Raw genomic sequence first — 25,841 nt, forward strand, 5'->3', positions numbered from 1 at the left:
ATTGATACTATTATTAAATTAATCTAAGGATCATCTTGATAATCACATATTGTTACCATGTAGTAGTGTAACACGTTTTGAAAAGAAAAAAATCATTCCCATGAAAAGTTTGAATACGGTTTTTTGCCGTATTACGCCTCTTCAACAGGATTCCTTCCTTCCTTCCCTTTTTGGTTCGGTCGACAGAACTACTACGCTGTTAGAAGTTGTGCACGTTCATAAGTATTATTTTTGCGTAATATCATCGTGGCAACGACTTCCCCGTTGATTATTCGCAACTAGAGCATGGAGGTAGAAGAAGAAGACCTTCTCTCGGGTCGCATGCGAAAAGGGTCTATGCGTTAAATTAACGAGCTTCTTCCTTTCCTTTTCTTTTTTCTCTCTTTCTTTCGTTGTATTAAAGATCGTTTCGTTTCCTTTTTCTCACCGAAGTTTTATCATTTATACTTTTTATTATAATATTATTTTTCTAATATGAAAAATAAACTTTTATTCGCGTGTAATACTTGATTCAAGGTTTAGTATTTTTATTTTTTAAATTGGGTGTTCTAAATGGGATAGAAAACTAGTAAGTTTGATCATATTTTTACTTATTATTATTATTATATTTTGTAATACGAAAAATAAATTTTATTTGTGTATAATACTTGGTTTAAGGTTTAGTATTTATATTTTTTAAATTGGACGTTCGTAAAGGGATAGAAAAGTAGTAAGTTTGATCATATTTTTACTTATTATTATTATTATATTTTGTAATACGAAAAATAAATTTTATTCGCGTGTAATACTTGATTCAAGGTTTAGTATTTATATTTTTTAAATTGGGTGCTCAAAATGCGATAGAACAGTTGTAAGTTTTACCATATTTATACTTATTATTGTTATTATATTTTTTAATACGAAAAATAAACTTAATTCGCGTAATACTTGATTCAAATTTCAATTTTATTATTTTTTAAATTGGACGTTTTTTGATTGGACGTTTGTAAAAAGATAGAAAAGTAGTATGGTTTTTTTTTCTCGATCATGTTACTTTCGTTCTTGTCGCGATCGAGACGTATAAATATGGTAAGTTCCTAGATGGGTTCTGCGTGGGTAAGGAAACCTCTCGACCCTTTCCAACTTAGGGTCAGAGTCAACGTACAGCAGCGAGATTCGTTTCCAGAGAGACCTTATGCTTTGGAAGGCTTTCAAGGTGTGCACGTGCATTCACAAGAGAAAGAGAAAGAGAAAGAGAGAAAGCTTGACGCGTCGGCGTGATACCGCGCAAACACGAACTCCATCGAAATCGGAAGACGCGATGCTACTCGGCGTCCTCTTCCGCGTGCTTGCGCAATGAAAAGAGCATCGAATGCATCTTCTTCTTCTTCTTCTTCCTTCTTCTTCTTTCTTCTTCTTTCTTCTTTCTTCTTCATCTCTTTCTCTTCGTGCACACTAATGGCTTTGCAGAGAATAAATTACGTGTCGTCGTCGTCGTCGTCGTCGTCGTCGTCGTCGTGCCCCGTCAAACGTATCTTCGACGCACACCCGGATTTATCCCGCGTATTTCTACGGAATTCGTTTGACACGAATTTCTAATAAAGAAAATGATTCGTGGCACCACTTCACCCTCCCTTCCTCCCGCTGCCAAGTTGTTCAGTTCATTCTTTTTGAAAAATCAAATTATTCGAGAGGAAACCTATTTTTTTTCTTCAGACGTTTCTCTTCTTTTATGAACACCAAAAAATAAAAAAAAAATAAAATAAAATCATAGTAGAAACGTCGAGACGAAATAAGGATAATAAAAAAAAAAAATGATCAAGTGAGGAGACCCCTCTTGTGATAAAGAAACGATGTCCATAGTTTTCTCGTGTAAATGGAACACGTGCTTGAAATATTTCATGCTCAACAACAATGAAAGACCGAGGTTGAAAAAAAGGTAAAAAAAAAAAAAGAATAAAAATGTCCCTTTTCTATCTTTGTATCGTGGGTGGTGGTGGTTGTGGGATTTAGCTTTGAGGATATACGGAAGAGGTGTAAAAGAACTGAAACGTCGGAACGCGACCGGGAGAAAAATTCTTTCGTATCACTTGTCAAAGTGAACAAAAAAATGTGCTGAACGAATGAAAACATTTATAGTAAGTTGTCTATCTTTTCTTTTTTTTTTTTTTTTTTGAGAAAAAATTGTAAGTAAAGGGTACGTCACTGGGTTCCCCGTACATCTTAGAACTCCTTCAGAGACTTACGTTTCGAAGAAATCGAAAACGATCGATCATTTTACGTATAAACGATTAGCTGGTTGAAACGTTAGCCGTTGTAATCGTGCATTTCCTTTTTCTCGCACTTTTCTTCGCACTAGCCTTTCATCGAGGCTAGTACACGATCGTCATAAATGATTTTCTCACTGCGAACGAAAAAGGAAAAAGAAAAAAAAAAAAAAGAAAAAGGAAATAACGAGGAAGAAAGGAAATAAATATAGTAGATATATCGCATGTTACTCGCTTATGGTCGTAGATATACGTACGTACAGTCGGTAAGTTTATGAAAGAGAGCAATTAAATCGGCCCGATGCGATCGACGTCGTAAAGTAAGTAAGGCCCGACGCTCCACCGTTCGCATAATGCTTAAAAAACATTTACCACCCCTCTTAGAAAGGCACGCGCCTGGCTCGTACCTTTACTATGAAAGAAGAGCGCATCATCCTTCCTACCTACCTACCTACACACGCCTTGCGTAATTACGCTCACCCAACTGCCGTTGAGAGATGTAATCGCATAAACGGTGAGTGAACGAACGAACGAACGAACGAACGTACGAACGAACGTACGAACGAACGAGGGTTCCTTTTCTGTCTTTATCTATCAGAGAGAAACGTACTCCACCGCCGTCTCTTGCTAACTCTCGCCGAGACTAATAAGAAAATCCTGATAGACGTTATTGCGTCTGGTTACGCGCTGTTAAACGCTACTTCAAATAAAATCGACTCTGCTAGCTTATCATCCTGGTATAGTTATCTTTTAAAATTACAACCTTATCATAGTCTGTTAAAATGAATTAAAATCAATTTAATTTTTTTCTTCATCATTTGTAAAAATCGTCAAAATTAGATTTGGTTTGATTTAAGAATCAAAGTAACGTTGGTTTCATTTCTTTGAAAACAAAAATAAAAAGTGAACAGTATCGTTATCATTGCCAAAGAAGTAAAGTGAAGAAGAAGAAAAAAAAACAACAACCCCTTTAAAATCCGAAAGCGTCGAAAACTCGTAGAAGCGTGACGTCTACTGTAGCCTCGGTCAAAGAATCCGATAACTGGAAAAAGGGCGTTGGACCGTGTGTGCATTTACGTGTAAGTTAGATTTTTCGTCGTGAGACCGATATCTTCTTCTTCTTCTTCTTCTTCTTGAAAGTTCTCTTATTCATTTTATTTTCTTTTCCTTTCTACTCTTGTCCTCGTCCTAGTCCTTTATATCGCGAATAGTAAAGAAAAGATCGACGAGAAACGAGAGAGAAAGATCGGTTTGTTTGATAGTAGAATAGAAAAACGGTTTCTTCTTCTTCTTCTTCTCTCTTTTACTCACCGACAGAGGAAGTCCCTTTCGCCTAGGCAGAGTTCCAGACAATGTTGTCGCGAGGACGCGCTCATGGTCCTGCGCGCGTGACCCTGAAGACGATGGCCCTGTACTCTGTCGATGCACCAAGCGCGTTCGCACGGTTTCACAGCGAGACAACTCTTCTGAGCGTAGATCGTGAACACTGGAAATTGCGATTGCGAGAGAGCACCTGAAACAGAATGACGGGGGGTCACGATTAGAAAAAAAGGCCAAGTTGCAGAGAGAGAGAGAGAGAGAGAAAGAGAATGGACGAAGAAGGATCCAATGGATGGAATAGAGAAAAAAAAAGAAGAAGGACCGTTTGAATGTTTTCACTTCCGGCAGGAGTCGTCGTCGTCCTTTTGTCGCTCTTTTAGAAAGTTATTTCGCGACTCGCCAAATTGTAGGAAGACGTGGTTACTTGTGTTGTTGTTATATACGCGTACTCTCCGGGGTAGTTCGCATTACCGTAATCAATGTTCGCTTCCTGGGGACTTAGGTGCTCAAGACAGGTAGCACTTACTGTTATAATGGGCTGGTATTACGAGATAATGAAGGCGCCGCTTGGATACTAAGTATTTCGTATTCTTACCTACGGGGATTTTATCGAAGGATCCGATATAGAATTATGCGACTTTCTCTTCATCGTTCTTTCTTAATACGAACTCTACGAATCATGTTCGTTCGTTCGTTCGTTCTTCTTCTTCTTTCGTAATATCTTAGAAAAGAACCGGGTATAAGGTTGATCTACGCGCGTTGTATATGTAGATATACCGTATGTACCTATAGATGAGAACGCAAATTATCTACAAATTTTCATCCTTCGCAAACTCTCGTGGAAACCAATTAGAAAGCGTAAAACGCTTATTTCGATCGGCATAAAATATAATTTACCGATTATCGTACCCGGTGCCTATTTCTATCTATCTTTCTCTCTCTCTTTAATTTTTCGCCTTCCTTTTCATTCCTTCTTCTTCTTCGTATACCCTCAGCGACCTTGATCCCTCCGCACAGCGAGTAATCATCGACTCGATCAATTCCGCTATTTTACATGTTACCATCTCTCAAACCAGTTAAACGTAAACGGACGAAAGATGGACCACGAAACCAACCGGCTAGATTGGTTTACCTCAGAGAGTCTTCGTGTTTTTCGCGTACACCTGTTATCCATAATTATTACCGCAAATGCGTTTTCCACGAAAGTCCATTTCCTAGTGCATTCGTGCGTTCATTCGTTTATTACGATACGAAAGTTTTCAAAATAGAAGAGAAGAAGAAGAAGAAGAAGAAGAAGAAGAAGAAGAAGAAGAAGAAGAAGAAGAAGAAGAAGAAGAAGAATGAAAGAATTTATTTCTGATTTCTTTTTTCTTCTTTTGTTTCATTTTATTTTACTGCAAGATCTTCACAAAAATATATTTTTCCGTATAAGAAAAATATTGCATACTCTTTCTTTTCCACGATTCGATTTTGCCCGGTAAACTAATATCATGAATAAGTCGATTTTACCATGTGAACTGTAGAAAAAGAAGCACACTTTTGAATTCATGCCAATATTTTCAATCGGTCCTTTTGCACCACTCAGAGAACATTTTCTACGTGCTGGAAGACAGTGATACTTTCTTGGGATCGAATCTATTCCTACTACGACGTTTTAAGGTCGCTTGTGTCTATGGAATCTTTTGCATCTTCTCTACCAACTTGTTTTACCATAGTATACCTTAGGTCTTTTCGTATTTTACTTTCAAACGTAGTACTACTACTGAAGGAACGTCACTATGAAAGTAAATCTATATACAATTTTGTTGGTGCATTCTGCTAGAACCTAATATGTGTCACATTGCAATTCTTATTAAGATTTTAAGTCCCATATTTTTTTAATAATTAAATAATTATTTAAAAATACGAGTATATCGTACATAGAATTTAATTAACGTTGGAATTGTTCGATAAAAATGTTGAAAATAAATATATTATAAAGTTACTTTTTGTTTTACAAAACAAAAGAGAAGAAAAAAAAGCCTATAAATAAAAATAGTTAAAATAAAGTATCGTATCAGATAAAAACGTGTAAGTTTTAAACCGACACGTAATACTGTCTCGTTCTGTTCTATTCTGTTTTGTTCTGTTCTGTTACGTGATGGCATGTCTCTAATTTGCGTGCATGCACACACAACAACGACACGAATTTAACACACGAAACATCGAGCAAGTCGTGTTATAGGAGGATGAGAAAAGGGGAATGGTCGAAAAACGTTAAATAAAGGTAACGTGCAAACGTGGCAAATTTACGAAGGAACACGCACACGAAGAAAAGAAAAAAGTAAGAAATAAATAAAAGAAGGAAGGAAGATGACGATGTTTATGTAGATTCTTTTTAAACATAATCAACTAACACGCGAATCGTTATCCGAAAAAAGAAAGAAAAAAAAATGATAAGGTAATCACTTTAGATGCTTTTCACGAGAACAGTTTTTGCTAACTACTGCATATATTACGTTGATCGAAAACTGCACGATTGATGATTGGTCCAGCGAATATATTTGAGATAAAACGAAAGATAAAAAAAAAAACATGCTTGACGAATTTACGAAATGGCTGAATGAGAGAAAAGGTGAGTGCAATTTTTTTTATCGTACGAACTGGACTGGAAGAGTTGAATAAAAAGAGTATTAAAAAAAAAGTGTGCAAAAGAGAGTAAGAGAGAGAGTAAGAGGAAAAGGTATAGACTGTTCGATGCGTTAAAATTATATTGTAGATCGCAAAGACGAGATGCGTTACTCGATCGGCAACGATCAACGTAGCCGGTAGTCGCCTAGAACACAACGTGAAAGAAATAGAAGAAGAAGAAGACGGTAAGATAGATAGATAGATAGATAGTAGATAGTAGATAGATAGATAGAAAGAAAGAGACAGACAGAAATACGAGAAAGAGAGAGAGAGAAGTATAGTACAGGTAGTTAGGTATGACGAAGGCGATGACTACCGGTCATTTCTTGGCGAGTGCCGGTGCTTCTAACCATGACTACGCGTCTTCGGATTCGTTGAAAGGCTTCTTGCTAGCATGACTACACGACTTTTACGCACCTGCTTGCTTCTCTTTCTTTCTTTCTTTCTTTCCTCATTGCGTTCACGATGGTAGGAAAGAAGAAGAAGCAGAAGAAGAAGAAGAAGTTAGGATTGATCATCGATACGCGAGAGACAACGTTTCCCTTCGACTACTACCACCTATGTGCTACGTGACGCAACTTTCTTTTACTTCTTGAACCGACTACTCAACAAGGATTATTCGGTTCGTCTAAAAGCGATTCGTATTTAAATTATGATGCATTCGTTGCAAAGCTATGCCTCTGGTGTCGAACTAACGGTTGCTGTTTAGCTTCTATTTCTTTTTATTTTAAATGCACGAACCTATTGAGAGTACCTAAGGTATTTAAAGTTTCGAACAAACTCTTAGAAAAATTCATCGTACGTTGAACGCGGAACTACTTGGTTACATACATAAGCAAAATCCCTTTTTCCATTTGCCTTTTTTATTTTTATTTTTATTTATTTTTTTTTTGCATTTTTAATAAACTTACGAGAGTAAGTACTTGGATTATTTTTCAAATAAAAGAAAATAAATAAAATATTACGATGTATTGTTTAAAATAGAAAAATCCCTCGATGATGATGTGCTTTTATCGACGCGCTTATGGCGTATTATTTTTTCGAGTGTTTCTCAAACGTTCTTGAATATCCTTATATATATCGTAGTAGCTTTTCTCCTAACCGTATATTTAATATACTCTTTTATGTCTTTACTATCTTTTCCGCTCTCTATTTTCGCTTTCTTCAACTTTGAAGAGATGGCATTGGAAGAAGGAGAAGAAGAAGAAGAAGAAGAGAGGAAACACATTGGCTTGCCTCAAGGATGCAAGGAACAATAACACTTGGCTTCTCTATATGTTATCACATAACACAAGGACGCGAGATCCTTGGTAGAATCCAATAACCACAAGCCGAGCAGCAGCCCTGCACCGGTAACACCCTCTAGGGACCCTATATAGAGTCCTGTAGTAGTAACAGATAGCAAGTTCTGTGTGCCACGGACGACCACGAAGACGTCCTCGTTGTCCTCGTCGTTGTCATATACTTCTACCCTCCTTCTCCTCCTCCTCCTCCTCCTCCTCTACCTTTCTCATACTCTTGCTTCTCTTCAGCGGAAGTGCGCACGGATTCTCTCTCTCTCTTTCTTCACCTCTTCCTTTACTGTCTAACTAGTCGGGTTATCTCCAACTATTAGCGCTCGACTCTATGCAAATTCGAACGGCCAAGCAGCAGCAGCAGCAGCAGCAGCAGTGCCGTTCAAGCGAACCCCATAAATTTCGGTGAACACGAGTGATCTCGGCACTCTGTTCCTCTCTCTGTTTCTCTTTTTCTCTGTTTCTTATCCTGTTCCTTCTTCCAACGTAAAGTAGTAGTATTCGTGCCCTCTCGTTTAACGACACGAGGTAAACGTACACGGAAGACCGCGAGTGCACGCCTCGGTTGTGCCCCCCACGACATCACACACACACAACTATGTACATGTATACATAAGGAACGTGCGAACGAGTCAAACCAAGTTTTAACGCTTTGCTTTTCCAACCTGATCGTGTAAATCGCTACCTTATATGTATAACGTATAAACGTCTTGCAAATAATGTTCACGCCTGTAAATTATTTTCTAAGATCTCCAATGAATTCATCATTGTTACATGTAAATTATATTTCAAATCTATTCTTTGCTTGATCAACGATAATGAAAAAAAAAAAGAAAAAAGAATAATCTAAAAGGTAACCGTGTTATAGATGAAATCACTGTGATGTAGATTTGTTGGCTATTAGATTGAGTCCATTTGAACGATATTAACGGTGGAGAAAGGTGGAACGTTATACGTGTGTGTGTGTGTGTGTGTGTATGTGTATAATATTCATGTGACAGTATTAAATGCGAATCGTAGACTTGTATGCAATGAGCACGAAGTATTTAGTATTCCCGAGACATCGGGCCCACGGTACTTCCCACGGCTATTTGGAATCCAGCCCGTATATACTCTGTATTCTCTATCTTTCTCTTTCTCTCTTCCTCTTTCACTTCACTATGTCTCTTCTCCTTCGGTATTCAAGCACAGTCCTGCGACCCAACACGCAATGCTCATCGTCCGGCAGACAGTGTACACACAAAAAGAGACACAGTTCACCTACATAAGGCCCCCACGGTTGATCATGCAGAAGACAAACCTTGTACGATTTCTTCGAGTATTAGTCTTAGCCATGGATGGCACAATTTGAATTTAAGTGAATAGAAGACATTAGGAAAAGATTATTATCTATGGTTGTTTTGTATTCTTCATGATCTACATTTAGAAAATTGAAAATTCCTTTTATGTTCGTGTTATTTTTTATGTTTTTTTTTTTTTTTTTTCTTATAAATGTTTCGGAATGTTTCGTAGAAAAAAATATATCGCGTTTGACATCTCGAAGAATGTTTCTAGCTAGTAATATTAGTTAGTTTGCTTGGATTGTTTACTCGTAGTTGTTACTCGCGACGTGAAAGAAGAGATTTTTCGAATTGGCTCGCATAACCAGTGTTAGTGTGGTTTCGCACGCTTCCCATCTCTTATTCTCCTTGCTGGTACAGCCATGTGTGAAATTGACTCGTGAATTATGTGTAATTTGTCACACCGGTCTGCCAGGTTTGCCGAGGCACGGCTTCGCGGTTTTACCGATGGCTGGCTCTCTCTCTCCGTGAAAATGTCGCCCATGCATCGGGACCGTTTGCCAAAGTTGTCGTCTTTCCATTCGACTACGATATTCTCCGACAAAATTTCAGCTTTAAATCTTTCATCCTGACCTTTCTCTCTTTCTCTCTTTCTCTTTCTTTCTTTCTTTCTAAGTTGCATTGTTATGCTATCGACACAAATGCTTATCACTTTCTCATCCGGAAATAGTATATTTTCTGATCGATTAGATGTATCAACGATTTATAGTTATGCGAGTTACGAAGATACGTGATTTTTACCGGACACACGGATCTTTCTTAGAATCGCGATAAACCCTTATAATCGTCCTTCTCAATCGATTCACGCACTCTATCGTACATCCCGATGAATATTTCATAGATTGCCCTGACCACTCTCGTACTTCCGAGAATACTCGTACGCATGACGATCCTTTTCTGCATCCTCTCATTATTCTTCTCTATGAATGAAAGAAAAAATAACAAGAGCCAGTTTGAACTGTCTATCCTTTTACTAAATCGATTGACTCCCTTTCGAGACAGATACGTTGAAATTCCATTTCAAGTTAAACTATATTTTAACATCCAACCTTTGAGATTTTCACATTAAATTGAATATCATTTGTGTCTGTTGGAGTAAATGTAACTCACTCTTGTATTTTATATGGTAATCGTTATTATGCATTGATATTGAACGTTATGGTAGTGTGGCATTTATATTAGTAGTAGTCCAACCAATGTGAATCGCAAGATCGCATGTCGGTGGTGGTGGTGGTGGTATGCGGACGGACTCCGTTATACGACGACAACGACAACGACGACTACGAAAAGGAAGATGATGGCGAACGTTGCTCGTAATGCAGCGGTTGACCACGACAAATACGACTCGGTGAATCGTTAAACACCTTCGCGTGTCTCATTCTTTCAGCTGTCGACCGCATTCCCTTCGGAGTCCGTTTATCTAACTTCCGAATACACACACGTTTGCTTTAAAACTGGGTCAAAGACAAATCTTATTCGACATTTTAGAAAAATGATTCTAACGCGCGTGTGACCGTACATTTCAAATTGCATCCAAATTTTCATAATAATGCTTCGAATATCCATGACAAAATTCAAATCGTTTGGACACATGGAGATTGGTGAATTTGATATCTTTATTTGGTTTTTTTTTTTTTTTACTTTTATATCAGAGAATCAGATTACAAGAAAAGTTTCTTCGTTTTTATTCTCCTTTTTCTTGGGGAGGGTGAACAGTTACTTATCATACCTTTTATAATCTTAACTAAACTTTCTTTCTTCTGATATCGTCACGATTTTCTTTCCCTTCTCATCTTTATCTCTCTCATTCTTAAAATCTTTCCAAACGATCAGGATAGATATAACTTTACCAACATATTATATGTGTGTTTCCTCGTATATGCTTATATGTACGTATAAGATGAGAAAAAGAAAGAGAGAGAGGGAGAGGGAGAGAGAGAGAGAGAGAGAGGAGTGCCACTGTTGGTTGCACGAATAAAAGCTGGATAAGAGTGAAAAATGACTTGGGTCTAGAGGCTTAGGCATTTCGCATAGATACGTCTAAGCGGGCAAACCTTAAGACGGCGATATACGATGGACGACGGTACCTTTTGTCTCTTTTGTCGGTTCCCCATGTAAGAGAAGAAAAATTGAGCTGGATGCTGTACGAAAGAGAGACAGAGAAAATGCCCATCGGTTAGAAGGAAAAGGAGTGAAGGCAGAGGAGGTGGAGGTGAAGGTAGAGGAGGAGGAGGAGGAGGAGGTTGAGGATACGAAATCACAAAGTACGATCGAACGGTAGAAGAAGCGGGCTCGTAAGAAGTGGAAAATGGCTCTTCTCCGCGTACATAGTCGCTAGAGCACTCTCGCCCAGCGCATATCAATTTCCGTTCGCCTAGCATCATCACCACTACCAACACATCAGCACACGTTATAGATGCACTTTTTCGATTCGACACCGTTACTTTCCAAGAGAAAACGAATATCCGGTATAGATCTGTCTCTTTACTTTATTATAATTCTATTGAAAATAAAAAAGCGCGGCGTTTATTTCTTTATTGAAAATCAAATAGAACAATATTTGTTTGTTTGTCTATTTCTTATCGTTTTATTTGTTTGTTTCATCGACAAACCATAAAGATATAACTTTTTCGAAAGTAATATTCAACATTTGTCGTACTGATACTTGTAACGGTAGTTGTAATACTAATACCACTACGATAAATAATAATAATAATGATAATACTAATAATAATAATAATATATCGAGATTAGTCTCGTAAACGGATACCACAGGCGAGAATCGTATCTTGGCCTTTATCGTTCGTAGACTCGGGTTATATCGTCCAGAAACTAATTACCAGAGTGGTCGTCGGCGGCACCTCGTGTGCCAAATGGTTCTTCGCGGTCTCTCGATGTGGACGACGGTAACTACGACGACAAAAGCAACTCGCATTTACGAAGAAAAGCTTTGAGAAAGAGTGTACGTCGTCTCTCTGCATTCCACCTTCCTCTTCTTCTTCTTCTTCTTCTTTCTCCCCTTTCCCCCTTCTAATTCTTTCTATATTTCTCTTTACAACTTTGAAAGGTTCGTCTCTCATCGACTAACGGGCACGGATGAGAGTTTTTCGATCACGAGGTACCGCGTACCTGCTCGTCTTCCTCATCGTCGTCGTCGTCGTCGTCGTCGTCGTCGTCGTCGTTCATCCATCCGTTGTTGTTATTGTCGTCACACGTCAAAGAACGCGTCACGTACGTACGTTGCTGAAGATGCAATAACAACATGGCGAACGGATTTCTATTCGTTTCGCTATTAGGAAAAAAAGAAAAAAATTCGATTTGCGGTAAAACCTTTTTTTAGGGATAAAGAAGCGGTGATCTTGGCAGTGTCGACGACTCTAGTAAAGGAAGGAGATAGAAAGAGATAGAACCATTCATGAATCGATGTTGTGTAGGAAACTCCTGTCAGAAGGACATCAAAGCGTGACCGGATTTGTCTCGTTCTCGCTGGACACCGGCCACGATTCTCTCCGATCTTCAATCGTTTTTTTTTTCTTTTTATTATTTTCTACTTATTTTCTTCGTTTCTCTATCTCTCTTAACTTCTTTTTTTGTTTGTTAATTTTCTTGTTGTTTTGTTTCCTTTCTTACTATCTAACTAATCTTTGCTTTTACCTCTTCTTTCGTCTCTTAGTCGTCGTAGTCGTCGTCGTAGTTGTCTTCCGTTTCCGCTAGACGGTAGGTAAACTTCTTTTCTACGGAAACGCGACTATGTTTCTTCCGTTTCTTCGAGCCAACGTAATTAAACTTAAAATCGTCCGCTTTTCATCGTCCCTTATCCGAAGAGTGCGAGCTTGGAGATTGGTAAATGGATGGGAGGAGAAAAGTAAAAGGTAGAAAAAGAGGTAGGATACTTTGTAGACGTCAAGCTGTCACGCACAGCCCGTGGCCGTAGGTCGGATGCTACGAGTCACGCTCTTATCCTTGAGAAAAGTTAACCCTAAGTACAATCCCTTTTGCATCATTCTCTTCCCTTTTCTTCTTTCATTCTTTCTTTCTTTCTTTCTTTCTTTCCTATCTATCTACTACCACTACTTACCTACCAGCCTACCAACCAACCAACCAACCAACCAAGCAATCTTCTCACTCTTTATATCGCGCTTTTTCTTTCATCCTTTTCCTTCCTACGCTATATATCGTGGCTTTATGCCACGTTAACGGGCAAACACGATCTTACACGCGATCGGCGTTACTTGAATATCGAAACCTAGTCTGTTAGCTAATTGTTTCGCCGAGTAAAATGGAACGTTGGTAGTCTCGCTGTTGGAAGTCTCGTCTTAAGTGATTTAATTACCGCAACGAGATATATTACACGATTTTAATTACACGATTCATCGAACGAACGATACAGTAGGATAGTTATCCTTTTAGAGAATCGTTAAAAATACCTTTAACAGAGAAAGAGATAGAGAGAGGAAAATACTGTGAAGAAATTAAAGAAGGAAGCCGTTATGAGAGAAAGATCGATGAAACTGAAAACCATAACTTTGGAAATATCGAATTTTTTTTTTTTTTTTTTTTTTTCAATTGAAAACACGAACAACGGGAAGACGATTTTTATATACTATGGTGTCATATCACGACGTTGAAAATTGGGATGAAGAATGGGATCATCATCTGATGGGGTATTCGTTCCGCCCTATGGGTGGTATCCCACTACGAATTGCTACGAACGCAAGAAGAAGAAGTTGCACGAACATGAAACGAATGCCACGGCTCGTCGATTATTTCGAACGTTCTTGCGGCATTCTTGTTTTGTCGTTCGACCTAACGAAAAAATTCCTACGTTCATTGGCAAAAGGGAAGTTTTATAAAGCTATAGGAAGGTGTATCATATAAAACGTAGACGGGAAAAAGAATCTCCCAAAAATAATAAAGAACAAAAATATCTGACAATCATACGGGAAAAATAAAAAGAATTAATGGGCAAAAAATCCGTCGAATGTTGCGTGTACCTTTGGCAATAAGAATTCGTCTAGTAACTTTTAGAAATGTATCACATCTAACACACAACAATTCTCATACCATTCTTGTATCCTACCATCTTTTCTTAAAAGTCCAATATGACGGTCTTTGATCTTCGTCTTGAATCTAGTACCTTATAAGGTAATGATTCATTTTCCAAGCTAATTTGCGCAATAACCCATTATAATGGTCTGAAAAGGCCTCTAACGGGCAGCTTCAAAGATTCCTATGAAACAATACCGTTCTCTCTCTCTTTCTCACTCTCTTTCTCTCTCTCTCTACGAAGACGTAGCAACTCATTCGTTGTTTAATTAATGCTCACAGTCCGCTCGCTCGCGCGCGCGCGCACTCGCGCTCTTCTACGGCCAGCGTAGTTTATATTAATTACACCCCGGAAGATTCAATTAGTACGCCTCTTATTACACTTATACCGGTATTCATTATTCACGAGGAACCAGTACAGTGTGGTTGCTGTGCCAGCTGACAATGCAGATTGTATTTTTAATTCTTATTCAAAGGAAGAAAGAACTTGAGAAAAGTTTGATAACAAAAATTGCAAATTGCAATCATTGGTCGAGTCGGGTCGGGAAGGCACTGACCGACCCTTTAAACCTCACCCCCTCCCCTCTCTCATAGATTAATTTAACAATCTTTTTACTAATCACGGTATTAGTCATCGAATTTTTACAAATGTTTTTGTGTTCCTTGTGTATTAGCTCAAATTTGTTTGATTTTTTCTTTTTCTTTTTGGGGGGGGGGAGGGGATTTTCAATTACCTTGAACACAAATGTTTTTTTTTTTTTTTTTTTTTTTTTACCAAAACGATACGCGGTGGGTGAATATTTGCTCTCTTCTCTTCTCTTTCTCTTCACTTCTCTTCTCTAAATTCTTTTATTTTGAACACACTGTGCGATGGGCATTATTCGTGTTGTCGATAACAGGAACGTTAACGCTAACGAATTGTCGAGTGCACGAAACCACTACATTTATTGCTTCCATCGAGGCGCATTAACGTTTTACCCTTTCGTTTTAACGAATGCCGTAGTATAATCTCGGAAACGTGAAATCTGCGTACTATTCTCTCTCTCTCTCTCTCTCTCTCTATCTCTATCTCTCTATCTCTCTCTCTCTCTCTCTCTCTTTCTCTCTCTATTACGTTTTAATGGATATTACCGAGATTTAATCTTTTTTTTTTTTTTTTTATAAACTTTGCGCAAGTCTTATCCAAAATAGATGATAACGAAGATTAAAAATGAAAAGATATGCTATAATAAGCAAAAGGAATCGTAATGGAATGAAGAGAAGAATTATATAACGAGTTGGATAGATATTGCAGATGAGAAGTGCATTTAGCGATTACCAAGATTCCCGTGCTTCTCGTTTCTCTGATCGATATTCATTAGATAAAAAGAATTAACTTGGAATCAGTGTCGCGTTAAAAAGATTTGCATCGATATCCTCATCCTTTAGACTCTTAATCTAATTCCGATCACATTTTATTCAAGATCCATGCTAGTTTGTTGTAAAAAAAAAAAAAAAAAAAAAAAAAAAAAAAAAATAAAAAAACAAAGAAAAAAATTTCTCCTTCGATTATAATTTTATTCTTCTCTGGAAAAGGGATCGTAACGTAAACGTTTCTCTCTTCTCTCTCGCTCTCTTCGAAAGTAATAAAATCGATAGAAACGTTTGCTCGAAAAATTAAGTACGTATAAACGAGTACTACTACTTTTACTATTACTATTACTACTACTACTTCTTCTCTTCTTACTTTCCATTGAAAAAGATTCGAACGTTTCAACGATGAGAGAAAACCGTCTCGGTATCATTCGCTGTACGATGGAAAAAAAAAGAGATAGAATAGAAAAGATAAAGAAAAAAAAAAAAGGAAATAGAAAGAATGTTAAAAAAGAAGAAAATGAAGAAATAACCTCGTTATATATATATTTTTTTTTTTTTTGATAGATAAAATAATAATATTTTCATTGGTAAAATGTTCAATTATGTTCTTAGAATAAATGACAATTATTCAATATCATCGAAATGTGAGATATTTTAACTTCTAATTATGATTTGATCTCTTATATTTTTAGATTTGTTATAAAAGATTAGTATCCAATTTTTTTTTTAATTTTTTTTTTTTTTTTTACAGCGATAAATTAAGAAAATAAAATTGATATGATGTAAACGTACTTTTTTTAAAATCGTTTTATTACGAATTTTTAATGAAATAAAATATCAACGATTGAGAGGAATATTTTAACGAGTAGAAATATTACGTCAACCGTGAAATTATAAATCGAATTATCGATTGGAAAGATAAAAGAAGATATAACGAGAGGATATTTTTTTTTTGTTCGTAAGACCTCGGACATATTTACATAAGTTAACGTACGCTGTAAAAGATCGTAAGACGGTAGTTATTATTCTTCTCGCGTATCATGGAACGCGCGACTATGTCTGACACGCGTCGGTCTCTTTCCACTTAGAACCATGAACCGCTGTCTCCGCGTTGCGTTTGCATTGCTAAGCATCTTGATTCTCATTCAATGGAAAAAAAGAAAAGAAAAGAAATAAAGAAAAAAATGGAAGAGTCATGAAAAGCCATTTAAAGATCTTCTCATCGCCTACACATCATCGTCCACTTTGCTTATTTACTTCCTATAATTTTATATTTCTCGTATAAATTTTTAATTGAGTTTACTTTACTTTAAAAAGGGATCAGAAGAAAGAATATTTCTCAATGAAAATTATAATTGAATAATTATTATCAAATAACCATGATACTTTTTCTTACAATCCTTTTAACTTACATTATCGTTCTAGATGATCGTAATACCATTCGAGAATTTCTTTTCAATTTACTTTTACCGGAATAATCATTAAACGTTACGAAGTAAAATGACCTTATACATCCCGAAATACGGCTTCTCTTCTACGTTCTCCAATTTCACATAGGAATACTTAAACAGATCTCTAGTAGAATATTCTTAGCGATGCATATATACATACAACTAGATATCGTCGTCGTAACATAAAGTCAAGTAAAAGAGGTCTACTACTAAACTAGGTTCATAGCGGAAGAAGTAGAATCGTATAATAGTAATAGTATAATAGTAGTAGTAGTAGTAGTAGTAGTAGTCTCTTGGAATCGTTGATGTTTCTTTAGTTACCTAGAGTTTCCCTCCTGTCCCTTTAATATATACCATGACTCCTCCTACGTCCCTTTAACCCGTTACGGGGCCGTCCCCAACAGTTCGTCCGCCGGCTAACAGTTTCCCGGTCGATAACGATTCAATCTTACCTGGATTGCTGTCGGCGTTAGAGCTGAATAGGACGCAAAGACCGGTCTCGTAGTTGACCGCCTGGCAAGAATCGTTCGCTTGACAGGTTTCAAGACAGTCGGTGAGCATCAACGTTCCCGGTATGGACTCGAGCATGTTCGTGGGCGCGGTGTATACATAGCCGGTGACCAACTCAAACCCGACCATCTCTGGATCGCATTCGTCCGCACCGGCTGACGGTCCGGTATAATCCGGGCCTGATACGCTAGTGGGTACCGATGCCGGGGGCGGTGGATCAGCCGCGTGAGCGGTTTCCACTGCCTCGGCCACGTGTACCACATGCCCGAACCGAATGCTCGCTTGTAGAACGAGCAATAAACCGAGCACTTGTCGATTAATGCACTGTCTTCTATTAGTCATCCTGATTGATATTTGATTAACCTTATCCTCTTCGAACTTTTCTTTTATTCTTGATTATGTAATCTGTAAGAAACAACAAAAGAAAAGAACAAAAATCATTGGATTAATCCGACTTGTGCTTGAAGATTGTTTTATGATTTATATTGAATTGTATATATGAAAGATAAGATAGATGGATAGTTAGATAGATACATAGATAGATATAAAGAAAGAAAGAAAGAAAGAAAGAAAGATAGAATAAAAAAAACATGTCTTTCCGTAAAATTAAAGCAGGTCGAAGTCGCTCGCGCGAATCGAGTTGAACGAGAAGTTAAGGACGTAGAAAAACATGTCGAGAGAGAACTCGATCCGCGAGTTTATGCTCCGTAATCGACGTCCATCCGCCATCGGCGCGTACAACGAGTGCGTGCTAGGGAGGACGATCGCGTGAACGTCGTCGACCTCATTCCAACCAAAGGGAACGCCTTTGAAGAAATATACCGACTTCATTTCGTGAGCTGCTCTTCTTACACGCATTCAACTCTTAAATTTTTTTTTTTTTTTATTATTCTTCAAATTCATTTTTTTCCGTGAAACGTTTATATATGATTTGACAAACGTAAGAAAAAAGAAGGAAGGAAGGAATGGAAAAATCGTACCTACGTGATCGTTCCCTTTTTTTTTTTTTATCAAAGGATCGCACGAAATTCTTTAAACTTGTATAAAAGTATGCGTGTTTAGGTATATATATATATATTTCTATTTCGTGTCTTGGTGCGATCGCGATCGGTGTGTCTCACAGGCGGAAACTAAATTCCACGACGAAGTGTTTTCTCACGAGAAGAAGAAGAAGAAGAAGAAGAAGAAGAAGAAGATGTAGAAGAAGAGGAGGAGGTCGTAGAGACACGTTGGAAGGAGAACGTGCGCGCAGGCGTTCGCGCGATTACACACAATGGAGAAACGGTAAAACGCGCACACTGTAAAAGTTGGAACGCGATAGTAACGACAGAGATAGTAATAGTAGTAAATAGTATAACAGCAACAACGACGATGAAGAAGAAGGACAATGTTAAGTAGAAAAAAAAAAAAAAAGAAATATTTTTATTTGGAAATAGGACTACCGTAGTTTGACAGCAACCAGTCAGGAACGCGGTACAAGTATTTGTTTATCACGCACGCGTGTGCAACCACTTCGAAATCGGGAGACTCGCGGGCCCCTCGACAATTTGCAATGGAAATCTATATATATATATAGTATATATATATATATATGTTGTTCCCCACGAGATGTCGCGGCTTCTTTGCCGGTATTACAAGAAGCCTAACTACGAGTGAGTTAGGTACGGAGCTACTACTAAGCGAACGAGAGAGGTATAACGATGTCTACCGGCTGGCGGCTCTTAGGCACACTGCGTGTCGGATACACCTGGCCGTGTTCGCTCGGGCTCCTCTTCCTCCTCGAGCGGACCGAAGACGTCTGCCGACTCTTGCGCGCGCGCGCGGTCACGGGGGAAGGGGGATTGGGGCCTCCGGAGGGATCCGATGGGGCCCGGAGGGGGTCCGGACGAGGCTCTTGGGAGGAGGGTATCGGAAGGGGGCCCGAGTACTCCAGCCGCCACTACCGAAGGAGGACAGAACGGTACGCACAATTCGATCGCGACACCATTCAAAACATCGTGTGTTCCTCTTTTCTTCTTCTTCTTCTTTTTTTTTCTTCCCTTTCTCTTGTATCGAACGTTCGTTCTTCGATCACGAAACACGCGTGTTTCGTCGTTCATTGTCGAATTCCTCATTCCTTTTCTTTGTATCTCTCACTTTGGCACGATCATCGGACTAAATTTTATCTAACGGGAACATTAATGAGAAGGTTGTCTTTCTCTCTCTCTCTCTCTCTCTCAACCTCGAAACCTCTTTTTATCTCATATATTTTGTCTGATCGTTTCTTTCTTCACTTTACTTCGCCTTTATTTTTTGTTCTATCTTATCACTTTTATTCTTCTTCATTTTCGTCGTCTCTTTCTTACTTTAACTTTTAACTTCAATACTCGTTGCTATCGCTTACGTGAATCGAAGGAGTATTCGAGGAACGGTATTTTCGTTGACCGTTTGTCGCATTGTAACACCACGATCACTGCAAAGATATTCGTGTCGATTTTATGCGTGGGCGTTTCGAGTTCTCTGAACTCTAATGCTTTCTCATAGATTTGACCTCGGCAATGGACAAGAAGATATTTAACTTGAACTTGGTGCGACTATGATGACCGATCATCGATTTTTCCTCAGTCATAGTTTGCCCACACGCATTTCATTCGAACGGACAGACGCATGATAATAATTGTACTACCGGTTGGTATTATTAATAATAACAATAATTATAGCGCTAATGATCTTTTTTACACGCGTACTACAAATTAAACGTACCTAGTTGTACAAAAAAAAAAAAAGAAATAAAGGAAAAGAAGAAACATCATTAAAGAAGTTATATACCCATCTTCGAAACGCGTTTTCTCGCACGGCTAAAGTAATATTAATAATAATAATAATAATAATATTAATAATAATAATAATAATAATAATAATAATAATAATAATAATGATTATTATCGCAAGAGCTTTTATTGTACGTGAAAGCAAAACGACATGGATATTCGCTCGGTCAAAAGGGCCCTTTACAATCGTAATTAATAATCACTGGCAATCGGCTTTGTACGGAATAACAAATGACTTCAACGTCTGGCAATTTTTCATATTCCGTCTGAGACCATCGCATATCGTAGTCATAGGTACTGCATAATTCGGTGCATTCCTCTAAGCGTTACGAGCTAAGCGCTGCTTTCTCTGTTCTCTCTCTCTCTCTCTCTCTCTTTCCCTCTTTCCCTCTTTCCTAACTCGACCACATTGTGGCGGAAGTTCGACCGTTCGTTTTGGAGAGCACCGTTGCACCGAATCGGCTGCAAAATTAATTTATTTCGCGGGTGCCCTAGGAACGTTAGCTCGTTAAGGACTTTGGAATACGCTTAATCCTGTGAGCGGCGTGAAATAACTCGACATACTCTTCGCACTTCACGGCAAAACGGAGTAGAAAGAGGAATGATTTGGTGTTGTAAAAGCAATTCCTTCACAATGTAGTTGCTAAACGATAAATGTGCTAGACACTTTGAAACTTGAAACGATGTTAGATCAAAATTTATTTTCAATTGTCATAAAATTGTCAAAAAAAGAAAAAAAAACGAAAGAAAAATAAAAAAAAAAAATAAAACACAAAGAAAATAAATGAAATAAAAAAAAAAAAATAACTAAGTAACCCTAAACTACTATTATTATAATAATTATATTCTCAATCTAGTTTCTTGCCGAAGAATATGGAGAATAGCTATACTACGTTGCTATGGCGGTATCTAGACGTTAATGATCTCTACCGTAGTGTCGATAATTACAACTTCAACTTTTCTTCATCGTCTAACTGGTTCGTAGAGAGAAGAGGTAAAGTTTAAAAGGGAGGAAATGAAGGAAGCCAGCCGCCAGAGCAACCCGAAGAAGCTTCGAGGAAAACCGAGGGAAATGGGAAAGAAGGCAAAGAGAGCAGAATGTCGGATGCACGTGTGAACATTGCGACCCAGCATTAGAAGGAGGCATCAGGCAGTGTGTCTTTGGTTATGGTCTTGTGTTCGAACCATGTGCGGCTGCTGCTGCCGTAGTTGCCGCCACCGCCGTTGCCTATATTTATTCGAGAGAGAAAGAGATAGATATACGAAACTCGTTGGATAAACAAGGAAGAAGAATGAAGAAGAAATGGGAGGGAGAGGAGGAAGCATAAGAAAAAGGTCGGGGAAGCGAGAGTGGGAGATGGAGTGTGAAAAGGAAAGAGAGGAAGAATAAAGGATGGATAGAGAAAGGAAGAAAGAATGAAAGAGTGAGAGAGAGAGAGAGAAAGAGAGAGAGAGAGAAAGAGGTAGGGCGAACGGAACTCGTACCAGGTGCCTACGCCATCGCGTCACCACGGTTCTCGGAGTAACGGTTTCTGCATGTCCCATTGGGTTCAATTGCGATCTCAAGCCGTGGAATTTCGCCGGAAAACGATCGTTTCAATGACTCGAGAGAGGTGGTACGAAAGGAAAGAGCTTCGGATTTACGACCGACCGCTATCCGTACGCCCTTGAACGTCCGTTCGACCCAATGTCCTGCTCTCGACCTGTTCCCCTAGGATTTTATTCGTTCAAAAGAGAAATTCAAAGATATCTATACAAATATTATTCCTTTTTCTTTCTTTCAATTATTTTTAATCAAAATGTTTAATTACGAGCAATGGAATTCAATCGACGACATTCTACATTTTTTTTTTCTTTTTTATTTCTTTTTCTCTTTCTGTTGATTTAACGAGTATTATTAGCATTACTGAACTTCAATCGAGTTTTTACTCCCATTTGAAAGTCTTCTTCTTTTCCAGTTTCCTCATATAAGGCGTTCTCTTCTTCTCTTGTCATAGACAAAATGAAACGATGATCATGTTCGTTAGTAGTTTGAAGGGATAAAGAGTATTATAGTACTATGAAGAAGAAATGGAAACTCGTTAGAGCTTAACTTCATGTATGCCTTTCAGAATCGTTGAAAATTCTACGGTATTTAACGTACGGGCGCGTTCGTCGATTATTATTATACCTTTGGGTGGACGTAAGAAACTTAGAACGGAAGCGGATGAAATCTTTCTCTCCTGTGTGGGCTAGCTCATTTCAAATGTAACATGAAATGAGAACGAACACGACGTATCTCTCTCTCTTTTTTTTTTTTCATTTACATTTTCTATCTCTTTCTTTCATTTTACGTGCCAGTGAACTTTTGCTTGGATGAGTAAAAGAATGAAAAAATCTATAGGAATAGAATGAAAAAGAATTTATATTTCCCAAGACTTCTTCTAAGCCTACGGCGTCGTAAAGTTTCGTTCAATTATGTGACACGAGTCATGTATATAAAATATATGTATAGATTATAGCAAAGAGAATGACGTTATCTAAGTTCGTCGGTCTTTTGCACGAAGAAGTATCGAGTTGCTACGCGCGCGCTAATCAAAATATTCTATACTCTTTGACCTGTTTGGGGCGCATTACCATTACCACCTGTATAAGGTGATCGCTGACGTAGGTACGGGGGCCACCGAGGTAAAACATTAACGGACGCGCGACTTATCACATAACGGCCCGGCGCGGCGTAAGGCTGTTCTCGATACTGGTATTCGGTCAAGCGGATTCTCAAAGTTATGCAGAAGGTTATAAGAGTGCATTCGTGTGGTACCCGTCCATGCTCGTGTAGATTCCATTGGAGTTTCTACAACACTCCCCACACCCCTTTTTCTATTTCTCTTACTTTCTTTCTTTCGTTCGTTCGTTCTTTCTTTCTTTCTTTCTTTCTTTATTTTTCCTCCGTTCGGCTTCTCTCTGTTCGCTTCTTCAAATTTATGGATGCAACCCGCATCGTAAAGTCACTTCGAGTGATTTAATTCGTACCACTTTATCGCGCCGGCAGTCTCTTAAGGTAATCCTAAGTCTCTAAACTCCTTTGCGGATTCTCTCTCTCTCCCTCTCTCTCTCTCTCTCTCCCGTATCGCGAAACGAAATATCCCCCGTGTTTTCCCGTATCGTCTGGCTTACGTAGGAAAGCAAACGGTACACCAGATAAGAGTTTTTCCACGGGAAAAAGCATAATTCGTCCCTCGAGTCGATTCACGACAGAAATCATGAAGAAGTGATTCTTCTTCTTCTTCTTCTTCTTCTTCTTCTCCTTTTACAAATCGATATCGAGAGTGAAGTATTAAACATTAGTGAGAATTGAGATGTAATTTTTCTATTGTTTGTTTTTTTCTCTCTCTGTTTTCCTTTATTTTTTTTTATTCTCTCAAAACAATAAAAGAGAAAAATAGAAAGAACGGCTAGTTTTGAAGAGTTCGCGAAGAGAATCGTCTCGATGGATCTCGAGTCGGTGGAAGCCTCCATTAATGGTACGTTCCATGCGGGTTCGACGCGCCGTGTGTCGAGCAGGAAAATGTGAGGAGTCGGATAACCAGGAAACTGGTTTATGCGTGTCTGAGCACCTCGCCTTTAAGTGGTTACTCACTACCATCTACAGTCGACAGATATACACAAACACATACATACGAACGATTACGTATACTTTGGTAGAACCAAACACAAATCGAATGAACGAATAAACGATAAAGAGAGAGAGAGAGAGATGAGAATAAGAATTATTACTACTGTGTTTCAACTTCAACATTGAATTTTTGTCTCTACCTTTATCATCAACTTCTTTTTCTTCAAGTTTATCTTTTATCTTTATCTTTAACTTCAATTTCCAACTTGAACTGTCAAGTGAACTTACAAGAAGATACTACCTACAACTATTACTAGAAGGTGTATCTACTGCTGTTACTACTCGTATTACTAACTTACTAGACGCTACAGAGAAGTCGGCTTTTCACGGGATCTTAAACGGGAAGCTTACTCTCCTGATTGTTGAATGAAGAGAGAGAGAGAGAGAGAATGAGAGGAAGAGAGAAGAAGAAAGGAAGATCAGGTCCAAGGATTTCGGAGAAGAGAGAGAGAGAGAGGGAGAGAGAGAATAGAGATTCTGGAATTCGTTGTTCAAAACTCCACGCTACGGGATTACGAAGTCCATATCCAAACGGGGAGGCATTGTACATTGACGACGAGAGTCTAAAGTTGGTACGAGAAGCTGCTACCGACGAAGGAATCTCTAAACGTAACATCTACTATCGTCGTCATCTTTCTCTCTCTCTCTCTCTCTCTCTCTCTCTCTTCTTTGATTGTAAAGCTTTCGCTTCGACACGTCTACTCTCGCGAACAAACTGTCGCGCGACTGGTGATGGATCTCTGGACAAGAGAAGCGTACGGTGGTGGCATACCGAATAAAGGATGAGAGAGGGTTGAACTAGGGGTGTGAGTAGAACCAAAGTAATGTGGTAATTAAACTTTGGTCGCATTATGCGAGCTTCTGTCTCTATATATACAGATATATTCAGATATATACAGATGTATATATATATATATATATATATATATATCCCTCTCTCCTGTTCTTCCTTCCATTTCTACGACACTGTCGTCGAAAGATTGATGATGGACCAACGTAGTACACTCGTGTTTTCTCTTTTCTATTCACTCTATTTCTCTCTATTTCTCCCACCACTTGACCTCTTTCATCTTTAATACGTTTCCTTTTTAGTTCAACTATCACCCTTATTCTCTTACTCTTCATGCCCTTTCTCTATCTCAACCTTAGCCAATTCTCTTTTCACCGCTTCTCCCTTTCGGCGTATAAACCAGTAGGCTTTATCGCGACATTACAGGTAAGGTGGCGTGTTGCTAGCCGTGCTTTCGTCTGCGATAAAAGATCTTAACGTGAAATAAGTGGGAGAGTAACATTTACGATTCACAACCACTTTCTATATCGCTACGAACTTTACTTTGGAGAGAGAGAGAGAGAGAGTTGGATTATTTGCATAGGTTTTCCTATCACCCTAGGGTCCGTCCTTTTATGATACCTCTACTTCATTTTGCTTACAAACCTTAGGTTCGTATATCTCTTTCTTCTTCTTCTTCTTCTTCTTCTTTACTTTTGCTTCTGGCACAGAACTCAATTCGATATCTGAATCTTGTTTGTTGTAGTCGCTACCGCGAAATAATTCTTCTATCATTTCCTTTCTCTCTCTCTCTCTCTCTTGGACTTTCTTTATCACACTCTTCGCATTTATAGTATATCGATGTGTACTTTGTATTCGCGCGAACTCACACGCCCCTCTAGGCGTTTATTTAAACGGATTTGTACTGACGAGAATGAAAGATACGATAGAAAATAAATATATATGTATATATCTAGGAGTAAAACACCTGTTCTTCTTGTGGATTTCGTGCTCCCGATGTTTAAAGTGATCCATGTTATGAGATCTCTTGTCTTAATGACTGGGAAGAAATGCTTTAGTTTCGAAGAAACCGTTTCATTGGCCTTTTCTTATTATTATTCTTATTCTTATTTCTTTATCTTCTTTTTTAATCACGAATCTATTTACGTTAATCTTATATTTGATGCTGTGCGTTTCAAACTGGAGTAAGGAAGAAAATTATAATGCATAATAAGAATAGAAAGAATTGTATTCTATCTATCTTTCTTTCATTTCATTTCTTTTTTTTTTTTTTTTTACATTTCTTTATCTTTCTCGTGGTAAGATGAACAGGGAAGAAGCGTTCACGCAAGGTCGTGAGACACCTGTGGGCT

At 38.2% G+C, this 25,841-nt stretch overlaps 1 protein-coding gene across 1 annotated transcript in view; it reads right to left on the reverse strand.

The window, feature by feature from the left end:
* neo (ZP and PAN domain-containing protein neyo) overlaps window positions 1-25,841 on the reverse strand; it is a 185,036-nt gene that overhangs the window by 41,966 nt on the left and 117,229 nt on the right. The window contains exons 3-4 of the mRNA XM_089171092.1: window positions 17,177-17,639; window positions 3,558-3,759 (exon numbers count right to left, since the gene is read on the reverse strand). Of these exons, the coding sequence (XP_089027218.1) occupies window positions 3,558-3,759; window positions 17,177-17,576 (602 nt within the window). The 5' untranslated portion in view covers window positions 17,577-17,639. The remainder of the gene's footprint in view (window positions 1-3,557; window positions 3,760-17,176; window positions 17,640-25,841) is intronic.

This window comes from Polistes dominula, unplaced genomic scaffold (assembly GCF_049000335.1).
Source record: "Polistes dominula isolate Pdom_NZ unplaced genomic scaffold, Pdom_raw_medaka contig_31, whole genome shotgun sequence".
NCBI lineage: Eukaryota > Metazoa > Arthropoda > Insecta > Hymenoptera > Vespidae > Polistes > Polistes dominula.